Source organism: Patella vulgata, chromosome 6 (genome assembly GCF_932274485.2).
Source record: "Patella vulgata chromosome 6, xgPatVulg1.2, whole genome shotgun sequence".
Lineage (NCBI taxonomy): Eukaryota > Metazoa > Mollusca > Gastropoda > Patellidae > Patella > Patella vulgata.
In genome coordinates this window covers 73,304,385-73,323,423 of record NC_065884.2, presented here as the reverse complement: position 1 = coordinate 73,323,423, position 19,039 = coordinate 73,304,385, and the positions used below count along the sequence as shown (strand labels likewise).

Here is a 19,039-nt window from a genome sequence, read left to right as displayed (position 1 = left end):
TGTGTGGTGATTACACTATTTTGCCAATACCGTTTTTTTTTTAGGACTTTGAATTTTGTCTAATGGTTTAGATTGTTCGTACTTATTTTATCCAAATCAGACAAAAATTTTGGCTTCTAGAGTGTCCACAGGTTAAAATTTCTCTTACATAGGAGCCTTAATCCTGGAAGTTATGGTCCGATACGAGCCAATATTGAAAGGAGCCATCTTCGTTGGTATATAAAGCTATAGTTTTCAAAATTAGATACAAATTGTGACCGGCAGTGTCCACAAACAAATTGTGAACGGACTGGTAGACATCCGTCCAAGCACACGGACAGGGGTGACAACAATTTACGTAAAAAAATTGACAGAGCAGAGTTTAATGTCTTGTCTACAATAATAACATTTGTAGGCCTTTATTCAAATGGCTGACTAGTTGAGGTGGATACATTACATTATGTGATGGATAATGGCCGAAGACTGTCCATAATGTAAATAGAAAGAACAACTGAGGGGCGTTAGCCCCGAAGTTTTTCTTTGTATTTACATAATGGACAGTCTGAGGTTGTTATCAAACTTAAAACATAGCACCATAGAGATACAAATAATGGATAGTTTTCTAAAACAACAAGCCATAAAATAATGGATATATTCTTAAAACAACATGCACATGAATGCACTTGACAAAACACTCCAAGTCATACAATGCAAGCATACACAGACAGTCCAAAATATTCGACATGGAGACGACATGTTTATAACATAGTTGAAAACAAATATTAACAATGAGAATATATGTGATAAGCATTTGGATACTGATTAAATTGGTAGTGTACTCGATATGGAAGATAATAGTCGTAAAAATTGTGATGTTCTTGATATGGGAGAATGATAGCCGTCAAAGTTGTGATGGAAAGGCCGCTCACGAGAATGATTTAGATATTGATAATAATCTTAGTACAGTGGTTAATATGGAGGGTACTAGCCGTTCAAGTTTTGAATTAATATTTAATATATACTCTGATATAAGTGACAGGACACAGGATCAAAGGCACAAACCAATTCACGAAATTCAAATTCAACTGTCATTATGGTGTAACGGTGATATACTTGAACGTTTTTTAAAATCGAATAAAAATTGTGACCTGTATAGGTTCCACAGGCTCAAAACACTTTTTTTTTGTTCAATCAGGGGCCATAATTCAGGAAGTTATGGTCCGATATATGCCAATATCGCAAGGAATCGAGATCTTTGGGTTATAAACACACATGTTCAGCTTCATCAAAATGGGCTAATAATTGTGACCTCTAGTGTGTACAGTTGGGGGCCATAATCCATGAAGTTACGGTCCTATACAAGTCAATAACGAAAGGAACCAAGATATTTGGGATATATACCTATATTTCAAGTTATAACCTGTAGAGTTGGTTTAATTAAATAATTTACACTTACACAAAGGAGGTGTGAAAATGTGGGCGTATAAAAACGTATCATCGATCTAGTGCCGAACGTACTATTAAACGGACAAGTGGCATATAACGGACGGATTTAAGTGCAATTCTTTATGTAGGCAAACACATGAAATCAACATTCGGTCATGTGACATTTCGGTAACTATGAGGTTTTAAAGTAATTTCATGTTCTGTAATTTAATTTGTTCAGAGAATAAATTATCCCAAAATACATGTTCATTTTTCAGATAAGTGTCTATTATTGGTATTTTCTTAAACAAGCGTCTATTATTTATAAAACTGTCCATTATAATAATGGACAGTTTTATAAATAATAGACGCTTATTTTCTTAAACAAGCGTCTATTATTTATAAAACTGTCCATTATAATAATGGACAGTTTTATAAATAATAGACGCTTGTTTAAGAAAAGCGTACATTCTCCTATATACTGGTTAAAAACATCAAAGGATGACGGCATATCTATGTTTTAACCTTTGTTTCTTCATTCATAACAAACTAATTAAACTCCTTTGGTACAGATTTTATTTTAATGTATAAATGATGTGCTATAAAAATATTACAAGAAAAGGGTCTCTCTCTAGTATGACAAGCTAAAGGTTTTACTACAAACATCACAAGCTAAAGGTTTTACTACAAACATCACAAGCTAAAGGTTTTACTACAAACATCACAAGCTAAAGGTTTTACTACAAACATCACAAGCTAAAGGTTTTATAACAAACATCACAAGCTACAAGCTAAAGGTGTCACTACAAACATCACAAGCTAAAGGTTTTACTACAAACATCACAAGCTAAAGGTTTTACTACAAACATCACAAGCTACAAGCTAAAGGTTTTACTACAAACATCACAAGCTAAAGGTTTTACTACAAACATCACAAGCTAAAGGTTTTACTACAAACATCACAAGCTAAAGGTTTTACTACAAACATCACAAGCTAAAGGTTTTACTACAAACATCACAAGCTAAAGGTTTTATAACAAACATCACAAGCTACAAGCTAAAGGTGTCACTACAAACATCACAAGCTAAAGGTTTTACTACAAACATCACAAGCCATCACAAGCTAAAGGTTTTACTACAAACATCACAAGCTACAAGCTAAAGGTTTTACTACAAACATCACAAGCTAAAGGTTTTATAACAAACATCACAAGCTAAAGGTTTTACTACAAACATCACAAGCTACAAGCTAAAGGTTTTATAACAAACATCACAAGCTACAAGCTAAAGGTGTCACTACAAACATCACAAGCTAAAGGTTTTATAACAAACATCACAAGCTACAAGCTAAAGGTTTTATAACCAACATCACAAGCTCCAAGCTAAAGGTGTCACTACAAACATCACAAGCTAAAGGTTTTATAACAAACATCACAAGCTACAAACTAAAGGTGTCACTACAAACATCACAAGCTAAAGGTTTTATAACAAACATCACAAGCTACAAGCTAAAGGTTTTATAACAAACATCACAAGCTACAAGCTAAAGGTTTTATAACAAACATCACAAGCTAAAGGTTTTATAACAAACATCACAAGCTACAAGCTAAAGGTGTCACTACAAACATCACAAGCTAAAGATTTTCTACAAACTTCGCTGACTACAGTTTTTTTCCTCCAGTATGGATCTTCATGTGTCTATGTAGAGTACTATTCTGTGTAAATGATTTACTACAAACATCACAAGAAAAGGGTTTTTCACCCGTGTGTGTTTTCATGTGTTGCTGAAGATTACCATTTAGTGTAAATGCTTTTCTACAAACATTACAAGAAAAGGGTTTTTCTCTGGTATGAATTCTAATGTGGTTTTGTAGAATACCACTATTGTTAAATGATTTACTACAAACATTACAAGAAAAGGGTTTTTCTCCAGAATGAATTCTGGTGTGTACATTTAGATAACTGCTACTGGTAAATGATTTACTACAAACATCACAAGAAAAGGGTTTTTCACCAGTATGGGTTCTGGTGTGTCGTTGTAAATCACTGCCAGTGGTAAATGATTTACTACAAACATCACAAGAAAAGGGTTTTTCACCAGTATGAATTCTGGTGTGTTGATGTAAAATACTACTAGTGGTAAAAGATTTACTACAAACATCACAGAAAAAGGGTTTTTCGCTGGTATGAGTTCTAGTATGTTTATGTAGATTACTACTAGAGATAAAAGATTTACTACAAACATCACAAGAAAAGGGTTTTTCACCAGTATGGATTCTGGTGTGTACTTGTAGATCACTAATCCCAGTAAATGATTTACTACAAACATCACAAGAAAAGGGTTTTTCACCCGTATGAATTCTTCTGTGTCGCTGTAGAACATCCCTACTGGTAAATGATTTACTACAAACATCACAAGAAAAGGGCTTTTCGCCAGTATGGGATCTGGTGTGTCTACGTAGATGACTACTAGTGGTAAATGATTTACTACAAACATCACAGGAAAAGGGTTTTTCACCAGTATGGGTTCTGATGTGTTTATTTAAGTTACTAACGATGGTAAATGATTTTTTACAAACATCACATTTATAGGGTTTTTCACCCGTATGAATCCTGATGTGTTTATTTAAATCTGAAGAGTCTCTAAATGATTTATCACAAACATCACATTTATAGGGCTTCTCTGCAGTATGAATCATCATGTGTTTATTTAAACTAGACAGGTATTCAAATGATTTATCACAAATATCACATTGATGCCTTCTATTGGAAACAGAATACTTTGACATCCTCAGTTATTCTTGTAATCTTCTCTCTGTAAAAAAAAATTTTTTTTTAATTAATTTCAGAATTCAATTTAATTAAAACACTATTAATAAACACAGGTATATTTTACTACCTTTGATAAAATATCAGTAATGACTCAATCACCATTAAAAGGCAACGTATCAGTGTAAACTACTTATGTAATACTATTCATAAATACACTCCAGCTGGATCACTGCGATCTGGTTTCCAGTGTTTATTAAACATACATTATGCAAGTATTAAATCTGCCTATTGCAGGTCTTTCTTTAGGCGTGAAATGTTATCTTAATTATTAATCAGACATTAATTAACTTATCGAGAACATAATCATCTGTTGATGTCATTGCTAGCCTGTAATATTTACGGAATTGGAAAATAATTAAACTAAAATGGATAACCAAGACATTGTTTTTTATCGTACCCACTTCAGTATATTCTATTTATGTTATCTATTTTTTAACTATCATAGCCAGAACTGTCAACTCTTATATCAATATGAACATGAATGCTCACATTTCCTCAATCTATAAAGCTTCCAATTTCCAACTTCACAAAATTGGACGGATCCGCAATTTCCTCGACATTGACTCTACAAAACTGTTAATTAACTCTTTGGTGACCTCACATCTCGATTACTGCAACTCGTTACTCTACAACTTACCAGTATATCAAATTAATAGACTACAAAAGATTCAAAACAGAGCTGCAAGAATTGTTACAAGAACTAAATTATACACCAATATTACCCCCGTTTTGAAAGAACTCACTCCCCTGTTTATATTAAAGAATCAATTCAACCCTACCACCCTACCATAAATCTTCGTTCCGAAACTAAGTACCTTATTAAATCAGTAACTGCAAACTCTTCTTTCAGTAGACGCTTCTTTGCTTTTGCGGCAGCAGAACTGTGGAATTCTAATGATTTTCCTATAGAACTAAAGTACCGTGCATCAATTGACAGTTTTAAAAAGAATCTTAAGCCCATCTTTTTAGAAACGTTTTCTTTTAACTGTTGATTTTTAACTAGTGTTTTTGTTTTAATTGACCATAATGTTACCAAAGAGCAGCTTCGGTTGGATTTTAGGACATTATTATTATTATTCTCCCATAATGCCATTTTTAACTGTTCCAATGTATAACCTGAAGACCTTTGGGTGTAGATCATTCAACTTTAATACAGCACAGACTTAGAACTCTCTACTACTACATCTACAGACAGCCCCATCTCTGAGTGTCTTTAAACAAAAGTCTAGCACTTTATGAGAACCACTATTATTATTATTTATTTATCAAAATGCAACACTGCAAAACAGTAGGACGTTAAACCCCATTTCATTTCATTTCAAAAGTCAACAGACCAGTGACATGAATTCTTGTCATACATTCCTTGTGACCTGCATGATGTTAATAAAGTTATATTACCTTTAACTGTAAGAAATCGGGTTATAAAGTCACTTGAAATCTCTTGAGTTGCTAGCTTGTAAACATCAGTTTCATCCTTTACATCACTACTAGACGACCAATACTGAACCTGAATAAATCAAACAATTAATTAATAGCCTATTAATTGATAATCTTCATCTAGTAGCATAAATTATCAATCATAGAATAAGATAAAATGGGGTTTAACGTCCTACTGTTCTGCAGTCAATGACCTGGTGTAGTGGTCAAATTCTTTACCTCGCAGTATCTTAAATTATTTGTTGGTTTCTTGTAGCCTTTCTACTCAACATGTCATCTGCTCTAAGGGAGGTAACTCTTTAAACCGGAAGTTGAAATAATTTAATGTCTGCTCAATGTTATGATAGAGACGAGTCTGTCACAAGTTGTTTTAGATGATTTTTATGATAAATCCAACAAATACTTCGAAGATTAAAATTCCTGTGCAAAGTATATGTTACAACATCTTATATTTAACCATTTATTTAAATTGTCATCGACTTACAGATCTACAAAAAAAATAATTAATGTTCTACTGGCAAAGGGGTGGTGTCTAAAATATTTATTTTCTAATATCGTTTATACTGTTTTCAGTAAATATCCATTATGAACATGATTATCAGTATCTAATCTATTTTTGGAGAAATTATTATAATTTTTAGTGCTCTCCTTTTGATGCAGTAGTAATTTTTCTGAAATATATTAATTTTTGTTAACAGAGTTGTCTTTCTTAGATTATGGTTCATTTCAATATATGTATGTGCTACAAATATGGCCATGTCTATACCATAATGCATGTATGTGCACATTTAAAATGATTACTGCTTAATAATTATATGATTTTGTTGGATAAAGTTAGCACTGAAACTTGATTTTAACATAATCCAAATACAATCTGTCACAATCTTGTTGCAGCTACTTATTTTGAAACAGACTATAGCTTGAAATCTGTGAAAAATAAAACAAGAGTTGTTCCCCTTTTATGTTTTGAACCAGACATTTTGGCTAACATTATCACCCTTTAATACATAAGTAGGGTGACCCGTGCACTTTACAGAAAGTTGGTCTCGACACGGCTAAATGTGCACGCTTCAGTTGCGTGTCTCGAACTGATTTCTGACTACCCCGCAGTCGCTTTAAGTCGATAAATAGCCATGGCACGTGCAATTCTCTACAAATATATCAACTATTACAGCCGTAAAAAATCTATTGTTGACGATTTTGAATAGCAGTAAAATTTAGCTTCTTGGTTATTACAGCAGCTTTAGTAATTACGTTTGTTTTATTTTTTAAATTGCTTTATCATTAACTGTACCGTTAAGAGCGGCATCTTTTGGTTTAGTACAAATACTATCTCTGAATCACTTTCTTTAGCAGGAACATGATACTAGCAGTAGTTTCATTTTACTTTTACAAGTTTCTTAAAACAATTGTTGAGTTGTCTAAAGTGCTTATTTCTAAATTCAATTTCTTGTTCTAGCTTTCTGTTATGTTTCGTAAAAAAGTAGTCTTGATTATCCCGACCTGTCAATCAGACGTAGAATGGTCGATAGACTGGTTAAGCGAGACTAATTTCAAAACAAGGGCACGTAACCTATCTTTTACTCAAAAGTGTCTGGATGTTATGGACGCAACTTGGAACCAGTTTTCAGTCTATTATTTATAGATGATTAATGGTCATAGCTTATTAAGTACAACATGATCGTTTATTTAGTGACTATAATTGTGTGAAACTGATTTGAGGCTTGGCATATATATAAATATTGTGGCGTAATTATCGAGATATTTGGAGATATTTATTTATGGTGGGTCACCCTACCATAAGCTCCAAAATTTATTATTTTTTTGATTATGAAAAATAAACAACCAGATGCAATTTTAAATTGTTTTTCACAACAATATATACACCTCTGGATCATATTAACACATTTTTAGATTTTTTTAAAAAGTTTTGTTAATTTAGGTGGAAAGGCTATTTCTTGGTATTGAATTCCACATTAAATAATAGATTTCAATAATCTACAATGAACGTATTAAATTATTTGCTGTGTAAAAGATATCAATAATCTACAAAGAACTTAGACACTAATAATGTATAGAACATTAAATTAATAATTACGTCTTATCTCACGAAATAAGATATCCGCCATTTTATAAGCAATATTCATGACTAAAAGATGACGTGGACCGTCACCTACCCGAGTAACTCATATCTTCAGCTTACAGGTCATTTAGGGCACGATTTACCCAATACCATCCCAATATCACCACATACTACCCAATACTACAACATAGCCCTTTAAATATAAATATAAGCATTGGCTGAGTTTGAAACATGATTCGGAAGACCTCCAACCAGAGGAATTCATATCTGATTAAGTTTTCGTGTCATATCTTAGCTGAAGTTAAAGGGGACTATCCCGATTTGAACAGAGACTCAAAAATAAAAGTCTTAGTACGGCCCTTAGGTAGAGGATTTTAACACAAATTTAAGCAGTTTTATTCTCCAAAAATTGATCAGGATTAGCCCTTTAAATATCAACATCAACATGAACTTGTTGTATGTATATCTTTTTTAATCCTTTTGTTTCATTTTTAATTTTTGTATTTTGATATTTCACCTTTTGTGCTATATTTTACCTTTTATTTTAGAATTTTACAGGTATGTATCATCTTTGTTTTATTACTAATATGTCAGTGTACAGCGAGTCTGAAACATATGTGTAGAAGAATTTATAAAAATAAAGATATTATTATTATTATTATTATTCAGATTGTAATATTATGTATAATAGTTTGGATATTCATAATATTATTTACAATTATACTATTGTATCAAATGACTAAAGCTTGGCGCAGACGGTCAACTTAACGTCGCTTGTTGCTGCAATAGGCAACTACTGGCAACTCCGAGCAATTGGCAACTCGAGGTCTCCCGTGTGCGCTGACTGGCAACGAGAAGCAATTTTTCCCCGAATGTATCCGGAATGCCGATATCACGCGATCATTCAAAATGGCGCCGTACATACATCTTGAAGTATCACATGACAGTAGAGCGCTCGCTGATTGGACAGTTAACCAGTTGCTTGTTGCCTGTTGTCGCCTACCGCCGCAGACGAGCAATTTTGAAGCAACAGATGAACAATTTCTCGGCGACGAGCGATTTTCTGTTGTCGAATATCAAACATGTTTGATATTTGGCAACGAGAAGCAACTCGGAGCAACAGCAGGCAACTATTGTTGCCCGTTGGCGCAGACGAGCGATGTTTTCTTTCAACGACCAGCGATTTCACTGTTGCCTGAAAGTTGCTCGAAAAAGTTGCCCGTCTTAGCCTGGCTTAAGAGCAAATAACATGTCTGTTGAAATCCAACCAAATTGGTATGCAATAAAACCCTCCAGTTGTTGTTGTTGTTAGTGTTTAAATGTCGGCTTCCACCGAAGGTGATATCGCAGACAAGTTGTCTTTTTTTTTATTTTCATTATCTTAGTGCACGCGCAGGGGTCTTTCCTGTGGGATGAAACTGGAGTATCCGGAGTAATCCCACGAGGTTGAGATTGAGAAGGTGCCCCTATCTCCACGCCACAAACACTCACACCAGGGATTGAAACCACAACCGCAACCCAGAGGTGCCCGGCCAGCTAGAGGTTGAAGCGTGACACTCTAGACCACTGGGCCATTCCAACCCTCCAGCTAATCAGCCCTCTTATATGGGCCGTGTACTCAAAGAGTATGGACGAGTTTGAGGTATCCTACTGTGCATACACGGTCCATGTTGAAACCATTGATCGCCAGTCTATCAAATTTTATTCACAATGAAAATATCACTGATACTCGTAAAAATAAAGTCATATATAAACTAAAAATATGTTATTAATTTATCATATTAAAGATAATCATGGGTTATATTTAAGGCCCGTAAAACAAATGTAATTGTTGTTGTGCAGCATGTGTGTTCAAAAGAAAATGATCTCGCCCGAGTAGCTAAAACAAAATAAAAACAAAAAATTTCAAAAGGTGTAAAATTATAAAATTTTCAGAGATTTTACTAAAATGTAAAAGACAGCAACAAAATAAAAGAATACGGACAGTTATGTTTGTGAACGCCCAAACTCAATGCCGAGCCGAGATTTGTACTGTAGCTTTTTCTTAAACCAAACTTGAATTGTCATAAAAGTGCCGATTTCCTATGCTGTCACCCCTTATACGAAATGATATCTCCCGGAGAGTGACATAATCAGCTTCCATATTGGTATTTTTCTGTGTCAAAGTTTGTGGGAATTCAATTTTTTTCAAGTAGGGGTTTCAGGTCAAAGTTTCAAATGACAGAAAAAAATTTTTTTTAAATATTTTGTGAAAATATACATAAAATGCTACCCAATTTTTTTTATTTCATCAAAATACTCTAATTAGATCCAAAGTTATAGATCGACGTCAATAATGTAATCAAAATGCTCTATACCAGTCAATGCGTGGCATGGCACCAAAATAAGTGCTTTTAAGTCATATTTGAGTGACGTCATAAGCGGTATTTTCCCTTCAGAATCGCTAGTACCAATTTTAAAACTTAAATCCGCATGTTATTGTCAGCTAAAATTGATTAAAATCGTAATAATTTGAATGATAATATGTCAAATATTTATAATCTGGATGATACCTCAAGAAAGTTTTTTTATATTTAGTCGAAATTTGGCAATTTTCAGTCATCAAAACAGGTAAATCCCTTTTTCTTCAGGTCAAATTGTCCGATCACGTGGTATCAACAAGCATAATAACCACAAAAATGTTAGCTATCATTTGATTGGTTCTATATCAAGATACCCCGGTAACTATAACTAAGGTGTGGATTCACCAATGAAGTGAGTCGTAGAATGGAAAATCTCAGGCCGCGTGATGTCAGAGCGGTATTTTCCTGCGAGCGTCTCATGTAAACAAACGGTAATTTCGCTTACATTTCGATAATTTTTTAGCCTGAATCTTTGCAGATATTGAGATTGATATTAAACTATTGCAATACATTCGTTAGTAATGCATTTACATAGTAATTCAGAATCGTAGATTGAAGTGGGCTATATTTCAGCCGCTGGCTGTCCGATTTCACGTGACCTGAAATCCCTATTTCAAGAGAGAACTTTTTTATTCGTTGGGATTATTAGTTATGCAGTGAATTTTATTTAACGGGAGTTGATTTCAAACATAAAAGTAAGTTTATAATAACCAAAGTTAAGTAGTTTGTTCATAATCGAAGAAATCCGTTTTAAATTTACGATGGTTCACACAGTAAAATGTAATGGAGTTTGGGAGAGCCAAACCAAACTTGAATGTTACAAAATTGTCAAAGATAACTTGGTTTTATCAACTTCCGGAATCACTACAATTATATCGTGCATCGTTATCATCTATATAGAAGTTAATTACCTGTACGTACGATATATTAATCTAATAAAATTTCTTCCCGACCGCGCGATGCGATCAGATTGGCGCCATTTTTTTTTAGCAATGGATGTGTTTAAATGTGACGTGGATCTTCTCCAACCCGAGTAACTCATAATCGCCACTGCACCATATCAACCCCCAACTTCAGTCTTTTCCATGTTGTATTGAAATTGTAATATTATATATAATAATTTTGATATAATTTATAATAATATTGTATTCAAATTGTAATATTAAATAATAGTTTTGATATAAATCATATGAGTTTAAGTCCAGCTAAATTTCATTGTACCAATGCCATGGGAGTTGGTTTTCTCAATGCAGACTGATCCACAGTAAATATTCGCTTGGCTGCTTTTATGACGGATAAGGATGAAATCTGGGTGACTTAATGAGGCCTCCATATGGCACAATTAGTAATGTGCAATAACTTATTCTATATTTTGTCTTCAAATGTTATTGGGGGGTTGGATGGCTGAATGGTTAGCGTGCGCGCGCTGTATCATAAAGTCTGTCATTGACAGACTGGCGTGGTTTCGAATCCCCAGTTGTACGTGGCAAGGAGTAGGGTCGCCTGTCCAACCTCGTGGGTTTTCTCTGGGTCCTCTGGTTTCCTCCCACTGTTAAAGACCCCTAAGCGCAAGCGAATTATTGAAATAAAATCAAACCATATGTTAGTCCTGAAATGACCTAGTTTGTGTCGAGTGGACGTTAAACCCCATTTCTCTCTCTCTCTCTCTCAAATGTTATTCAGACATTTGTTTATATGACTAGCCAATGGACAACTCTAGACTATCGGGTGGTCGAGATTTAAATGGATTGAAACACAAATGGGGAATCAAGGCTCAGTACCATTGCTACGATAATAAATGACTACATCTTTGCAAAACTTCTATCACAGATTACTTGCTCAGAATAAAGTAATTTGAATGATATTTTTGAGCTATTGTAGCAAGAAAGGTCAGCTCTTTATCTAAATCTTACATAATGCACCTTTTAACTTTTTCTTTTACACAAATCAATACGCCCACTTTGAAATGTGATTGTATATTGTCCTCACGTCAAGTGGTCACAATTGGTTTGAGGACACCTACTGTATATATTTGTGACCTTTACAATTGCTTCAGGACACCCTGGAGGCTACCATTATTATCCGATTAACTTTAAATTAATACCCAGTCATTATGGCGGGGGGGGGGGGGAGAGATAAAAATTAAATATATGTCCCGAAATGACCTAGCTTGTGACAAGTGGAGCCCTCTCTCTCCCCTCCCTCTCTCCAACCCTCCCTCTCTCTCTCTCCCCCTCTCTCATGTGGATGAGAAGAAGGCATGTCCTATATGCAATATACAGTGTATAAGTTGTAAGTGACAGAGATATGGGGGCCTCTGATTTCTCCCACGTCTAGCTGGGACACTACAGTGTCGCTAATTAGATGAATTATGAATTACTTCCACGTTGTGTATATGGCCCGTGACACTAGGGTGACTCTTACCTAGTCAGGACGTTCACGTTGTGCATATGATCAATTAACTCTGGAACACTTTTTATGTTAACTATGTTTTTATATCTTTATAGCATCCATAATACAAAGGTTATCTACAGGAAACTACACACTCTACGGTCTCATCTTGATGTCCGTTTCCCAGTCTCTCAGCCTAGGAGGCTGTGAGTATGATGTTCCCCTCTCGGATTGCTCTATGACGTCTGAAAGAAAGTAAACCCCGTTCTTATTATATAAAGAGGATAGGTGCATGAGTCATGTATTGAGCCCTGGGAAATTGACCAGGTACTTCCTATATTGGATTGGTCAGTTGCACAGACGCTACCCTGGATTTCAACACAGTGTACTTATATGGGCACCCAGGAGGGTGGCTAACCACGTTTCTAACGCATGTGGTTGCTATATTTGGATTATCAGACTATGATGTCATTGCCCGATTTCAAACTACCAGACTTATCCTTGTTAACCTAGTTCTCGTTGTCACTGGTACTAGCTGACGACTTCAATACATTGACCAGAGCATCTTTTACTGAACTTAGGTAACATCTACATAGACCCTATAGCATTACATAAAGACCCCTATGCAACCCCTGAATTACAGTATATAGGTAACCTCTACATAGACGCTATAGTATTACATAAAGAACCCTATGCAACCCCTGAATTAAGAGATAATGTATAGGTGATTTTCATTGATAGACAACAGATGATTTTTAAAGATGAAATAAAAATGGTTCAACAATAATAACATAAGACTGACTAGTTGATGAATCAATAAATACATTATTCAAGAGTTAAATCTGTCTATTACAGGTCTTTCTTTAGGCCTGAAATGTTATCTAAATCATTAATTAATTTCTCAAGACCATAATCAACTATTAATGCCATCACTAGCCCACAATATTTAGTGGATTGGAATACCGCTTTTGAAAAATAATTAAACGTAAAGATGGATTATCAAGAATTTGTTTTTTTTATCGTACAGACTTTAATACTGATGACCGAGGCTAATCTAAAATTCAAAAGCTAATACCTTGGTTCAGAGTGGAGCAATTTGACTGAAATTTTTAGAATATGCTATTTACATTATCTATTTTTCCTCAATTCTTCAGTCTTCAGCCATCTTGTGAGGCAACTCATCGTGTTTACAAGATCCGATTAGAATACCAACTCGAGACCTATGTAGTTGTAGAAAACGAGATAGGAAATCGAAACTGATTTGTTTTCTCGTAAAAACGCCTCAATTTTTTGTAGAGTGCACGGGTCACCCTAATAAAGTAGTGAAGTTTACGTCGGCTACTGTTCTGCAGCCAATTACTGCAAAGTCTTAAATTATCGGTTACACTTCTTCGTATTAAACTGAAGATTAAATAACAGATAGTAATCATCTACAAAGAACTTACAGATACCAGTAATGTATATCAAATTAATAATCACGACTTGTCTGCCCGAATCAGATATCCACCATTTTATAAGGTTTGTTAAGTTTAAAATACGACATGGATCGTCTCCTACCCGAGTAACTCATATCTGAAGATAACAGGTCATTGTTGTTTGCGGGAGTTTAAATGAATGAAAATGAATGGGGCTTAACCTTAACGTCCTACTATTCTACTATGACTGGGCTAATGAAGACGGCATACGCCATATGGTGTGCTATGAGAGAAATTTTAACCGGGCAGCTGCACTATGGTCTACTCTTACATCGAATTTCACTGTCAAGGGGTCCTTTACGTGTATGCTGATGAATACACGGGACCTCGGTTTTTATCTCATGCGAATGACTAGACAGATGTCCTTGTCAGGCCCTCCGTCCTGCACCACTGACAAGGGGTAACCACGTTGGAAAATCGGGATGAACTTTCTCGGCCAATACAGGGATCGAACACCCGACCTCCAGGCTAGTAAGCCAGCGTCTTGCTCACTTAAGACACTGTGGCTCCGTGAGTGTATATTATATTCCGTAATTTAAATTATAAATATAAATGTTAAACAGAATCTGTAATGTATTTGACTTGAATGACCCAGAAGATCAATATAAGGACTTTGCAATGGTTGAATTGCTGTCAAAAAATGATGTATCACTACGCCGTAGTGCAATCAGGTTAAGTAAAAGTGAAGTCTATAGCAAATAATTACATTTATTTATATGCGCAGGAAAGAAAGGATTGAGTGATAAAATGATAAATAATAATTAATATCAACACTCTTGTTAAAGTAAAAAAAAAATCGACAGAGCCTCGTTTTTTGTTACTTTATCAACTGTGTTGATATTTTTTGATATCAAATAAGACTTGTACGAGATTCTCTATGTGTACATATTGCAATTGCATCATGTGGTATTTATATTAATAAGAAAGCAATTTAATAAGAAAGCAATTTAATATTGGTCTTTGGTTTATTTTTAACATCTATCGTGTTGCAAGATAGGCAAACCCCAAACAATTGCAAGAAATGTTATTTTTGTTGGATTTTAGTTAAGTTGGTTGTAGTCTACTGAATCGCGCCCTAAAGTTGACCAAAATCAGAGTACCGGAGAGTGCCAAATTTTGAGGGTAATGACACTGTTTAGGGAGGTAGTCAAACAAGTGTTATCTCCTCTATTCATTCTGAATAAACTGAATAACTTTCATTTGGCATATGATTGTTCATCTCTAAACTTTTTACCTTAATATTCCATCTGCTATAGAATACTACTAGTGGTAAATGATTTACTACAAACATCACAAGAAAAGGGCTTAAATTTACTGTTTAATTATTTTTATCAAAATTAACAATAAACCATTCTAACTTTTGACTTGAAATGCTGTAGTTTTATTCCAGGTGAGAAAATGACAGAGGATTTGTTATTTTTACCTGGATCTAATTGGTAGAAGTAATGACACAACCATAATTTCACAGTATAATTAATTTCGAACACTATCAATAAACACAGGTATATTTTATAACCTCAGATAAAATATCAGTAACGACTCAATCTTCATTAAAAGGCCACAGACCACAGATGGAGCATGTCTTGCTCATAAAGTATATCTTCAGATACACAAACTGTAACATGAAGGGGGAGCTATCCTCATTTAAAACATCAACAGATCATTACATTATAGTTTTCACCTGTTTACTGGGCATCAATAGGTTGAAAGTAAGATCAGTTGTCATGCAACAAAAGATACGCCCACAGTTGTTTAATCATCATGGCCCTGTTTCACAAAAACTTAAACTAAAATCACTAAAATTGATTTTAACTAAAATCAAACTGTAATTTAAAATTTTATGCGTTTCACGAAGATCGATTGTAACTTAAAATGTGATTTTAATACATTTTAGTTAAAATTGCTTGCGCTCGTGCAGTGCATAATTCCGGCGAGGGCACTTAGGGTGTAAGCATATACACGCTTCGGAACTGAAAACTGCTGCCAGGTTGAACTAACCGTTACAATACCAATGAGGAGAGTTTCATACGTTGTAACAATGTCTGCAGATTGTCAGACAGTCGTAGAGAGATGAAATAAATATGTTTATTGCGGGTTATTCGCTTTGAAATGTATCAGTTGGTTGGCCTTGAACTTGCATGTCGCTTTCGTGACCTTGGCATTTGATTTACTTGCAGGCTTCAATGGAAATAATGCGTATCGATAAACTAAATCGCTTGAATTTAGTAGTTTTATGGTATTTTCGATAACAGAAACTATTGAGAAATTGTCACATACATGTGATATTCTGACTCAAACGATTAATCTAGACTAAAGTATTGTCGAATTTTAAAAGTATTTAATAACTAATACACGAAATAACCATGTTCCATGGACGCTTTCAATAATAATTTTAAAATGCCAAAGTGCCCCACTACTTATTCGATAATGCCTATCTAACTTACTAAATTAAATTTCCCAATATAAATTACCCTTGGCTCCTACATAAATCATCATAACCCCAAAACCATATATACTTTGCATATGGCGTATTTAGTATTATAGTAGTTACTATACTTGTAACGTTAAACTGTAAGGCGGAAGACATCAGTAGTGGAACCATTTCTAGTATTATAGGACTGATGGGGTTTCGATTCCCTGGTTGTACCAGACAGGGAGTAGGGTCGCCCGTCCAACCTCGTGGGTTTTCTCCGGATCCTCCGGTTCCCTCCCACTTATAAAGACCTCTACGTTCTAGTGAATTATTCAAATAAAATTAAACCATGTGTTAGTCCCGAAATGACCTAGTTTGTGTCTAGTGGACGTTATACCCCACTCCCCCTGTCTCTCTCTCGCTCTCAATTTAAACAATTGTAGGCCTACAAAGATATTTTTTTTTATAGACATTAGATATGAAAAGTGTTTAGATTTTTTTAGTGTTTTTTGGGGGGTCTATTAATTATTTGAAAATACTATAATTTATACTTGAATCATGTCGTAGGCCTAATATATAAAATAGTAACAAAGAGTTTTGATTACTGGGGTTTTGAGGGTTTTTTTGTTCTTGGGGTTATACCGTAATTTGGGTCATCATCTAATTGCTTATATTGCCTTACAGCTATATTTCCCATGCAATTAAAAGAAATTGAATGAAAATTATTTTTTGAATGATAATATGTTTAAATTATATAACCCGGGCCATTGGCAATATTATCATTATTCCAAATATATCTATATGTCGCAATAGATCTCACAACGTAGCTCTAATCAATGTTTGTTAATGTCGTGATTTTAAGTTAGGAGAGGGTGACGGCTGTCCTAAGTTAAAATTGATTTTAGTTAAAATTGTCCCTAAAATAGTTTTGTGAAACGCCACTATTTTAAGTTAAGATACAATTTTAACTTACAATATTATTTTAGTGGATTTTATCTTAAATGCTTAAAATCATTTTGTGAAACGCATCTATCTTAAGTTAGGATGGAATTTTAGTTTAAGACGATTTTAAGGAGATTTAAGTTTTTGTGAAACAGGGCCCTGAGTAGAAATTCAATAGGATTCTTTGTTGTCATAATTTAAATAATGCATATCAATTTAGTACAGAATGGATCATAACTTTAGTCGTTCACAAGGTTCTACAAAGTGAAACATGGGCCACAACTCTTGAAGTAATAACGGAAATTTTTGAAATCAAATAGAATTCTTCATCTCACTAATGTTAACAACATTCGATATTTGCTCAAATGACAAGCATGAAAACCAGTCGTTGTCAGGCAAGATTCGTCCACATTTTGCAAGAAATGGATAGGGAACAAGCTAAAAAAAAAGAGTGATTTTTCGAACAATCAGGGGCCATAATCCAGTAAGTTATGGTCTAAAATGTGTGAATATCAAAAGGAACTGAGATCTTTTGTATATAAACATATATTTTAAGTTTCACAAAAAACGGAAAAAAATTGACATCTAGGGGTCGACAACCTTTGTATTACATACTTTTAAACTATTCGCGTACAAGAAGCGGCCACTTTGTTGAGCAGCTTTGTTTCGATTTTCCCGAAATTTGAACTAAATGGTTTTGAAAGTTGGATAAAAAGTGTAACCTCTAGAGGGTCTACAAGCTAATATGTGATTTTTTTATACAATTCAGGGTATTAATCCAGGAAGTTGGTTTTCGATATGCGTCGAGATCTTGGGGTTATAAACATATATAATCAGATAACAATTGTGAAGTCTAGAGTTTCCACAACCTTGGTATTAGATACTTTTACACTATTTGCATTCAAGGAGCAGCCATTTTGCCAAGCAGTTTCGGTTCCGATTTTCACAAAATTTGAACTCAGCCATCATCAGGTTGTATCGATGATATATTGAAACGATTTTTAACATCACAATGTTTTAGTAATTTGATTGGATAATAGTAAATTCATTTTAGTGCTTAGCCAATCAAAATTGAAGTGTCTACTAATATTTGGATTTTATCTTTAGTTACGATTTCGAGAAACAGGGCCCAGGAAGATATAGTCCAATATGCGTGAATATCAAAAGATCTTTGCTATATAAACAAATGCTTTAAGTTTGATCGAAATTGGATAAAAGCTGTAACATCTAGATGGTCCACAACCTTGATTTTACACACTTTAATCCTATTTGTGAACAGGGAGTGGCCATTTTGCCCGGTAATGTCATTAGGTTGTATTGTAACGGTGATATATTCAAACATTTTTTTAAATTGAATAAAAATTGGGATCTCTAGAGGAACCACAAGAAAAACGTGAATTTTCGTACAATCGGGGGCAATAATACATTAAGTTATGGTCCAATATGCATGAATATCACAAGGAAGCAAGATATTAGGGCTATAAACATACATTCAAGTTTCATCAAAAGCAGATAAAAACTGTGACCTCTTTTTCGAATTTTTACTCTAGCTGCTCCGAGTGCGGAGAAAACTAAAAGTCAAAATGAAAGTAGAAAACAACTTGATTTTTGGGACGGGTACCAGGATAGCATAGGGTTAATAATATATTGATTTGAAAAT

At 34.3% G+C, this 19,039-nt stretch overlaps 1 protein-coding gene across 6 annotated transcripts in view; it reads right to left on the bottom strand.

The window, feature by feature from the left end:
* Positions 1 to 2,578: 2,578 nt before the first annotated feature.
* The window catches only part of LOC126825324 (zinc finger protein 271), a 32,755-nt gene continuing 16,294 nt past the window's right edge, over positions 2,579 to 19,039 (bottom strand). For 2 of the 6 annotated variants that reach the window (XM_050554919.2, XM_050554917.2), the window contains 3 exons: positions 12,583 to 12,794; positions 5,635 to 5,743; positions 2,579 to 4,219 (listed from right to left, as the gene is read on the bottom strand). In XM_050554919.2, the coding sequence (XP_050410876.1) occupies positions 3,066 to 4,193 (1,128 nt within the window). In that variant the 5' untranslated portion in view covers positions 4,194 to 4,219; positions 5,635 to 5,743; positions 12,583 to 12,794 and the 3' untranslated portion in view covers positions 2,579 to 3,065. Of the gene's footprint in view, positions 4,220 to 5,634; positions 5,744 to 8,292; positions 8,363 to 11,069; positions 11,142 to 12,582; positions 12,795 to 13,994; positions 14,181 to 19,039 lie in introns of those variants that run through there. The other 4 variants (XM_050554918.2, XM_050554921.2, XM_050554922.2 and 1 more) reach the window with 4 other exon arrangements.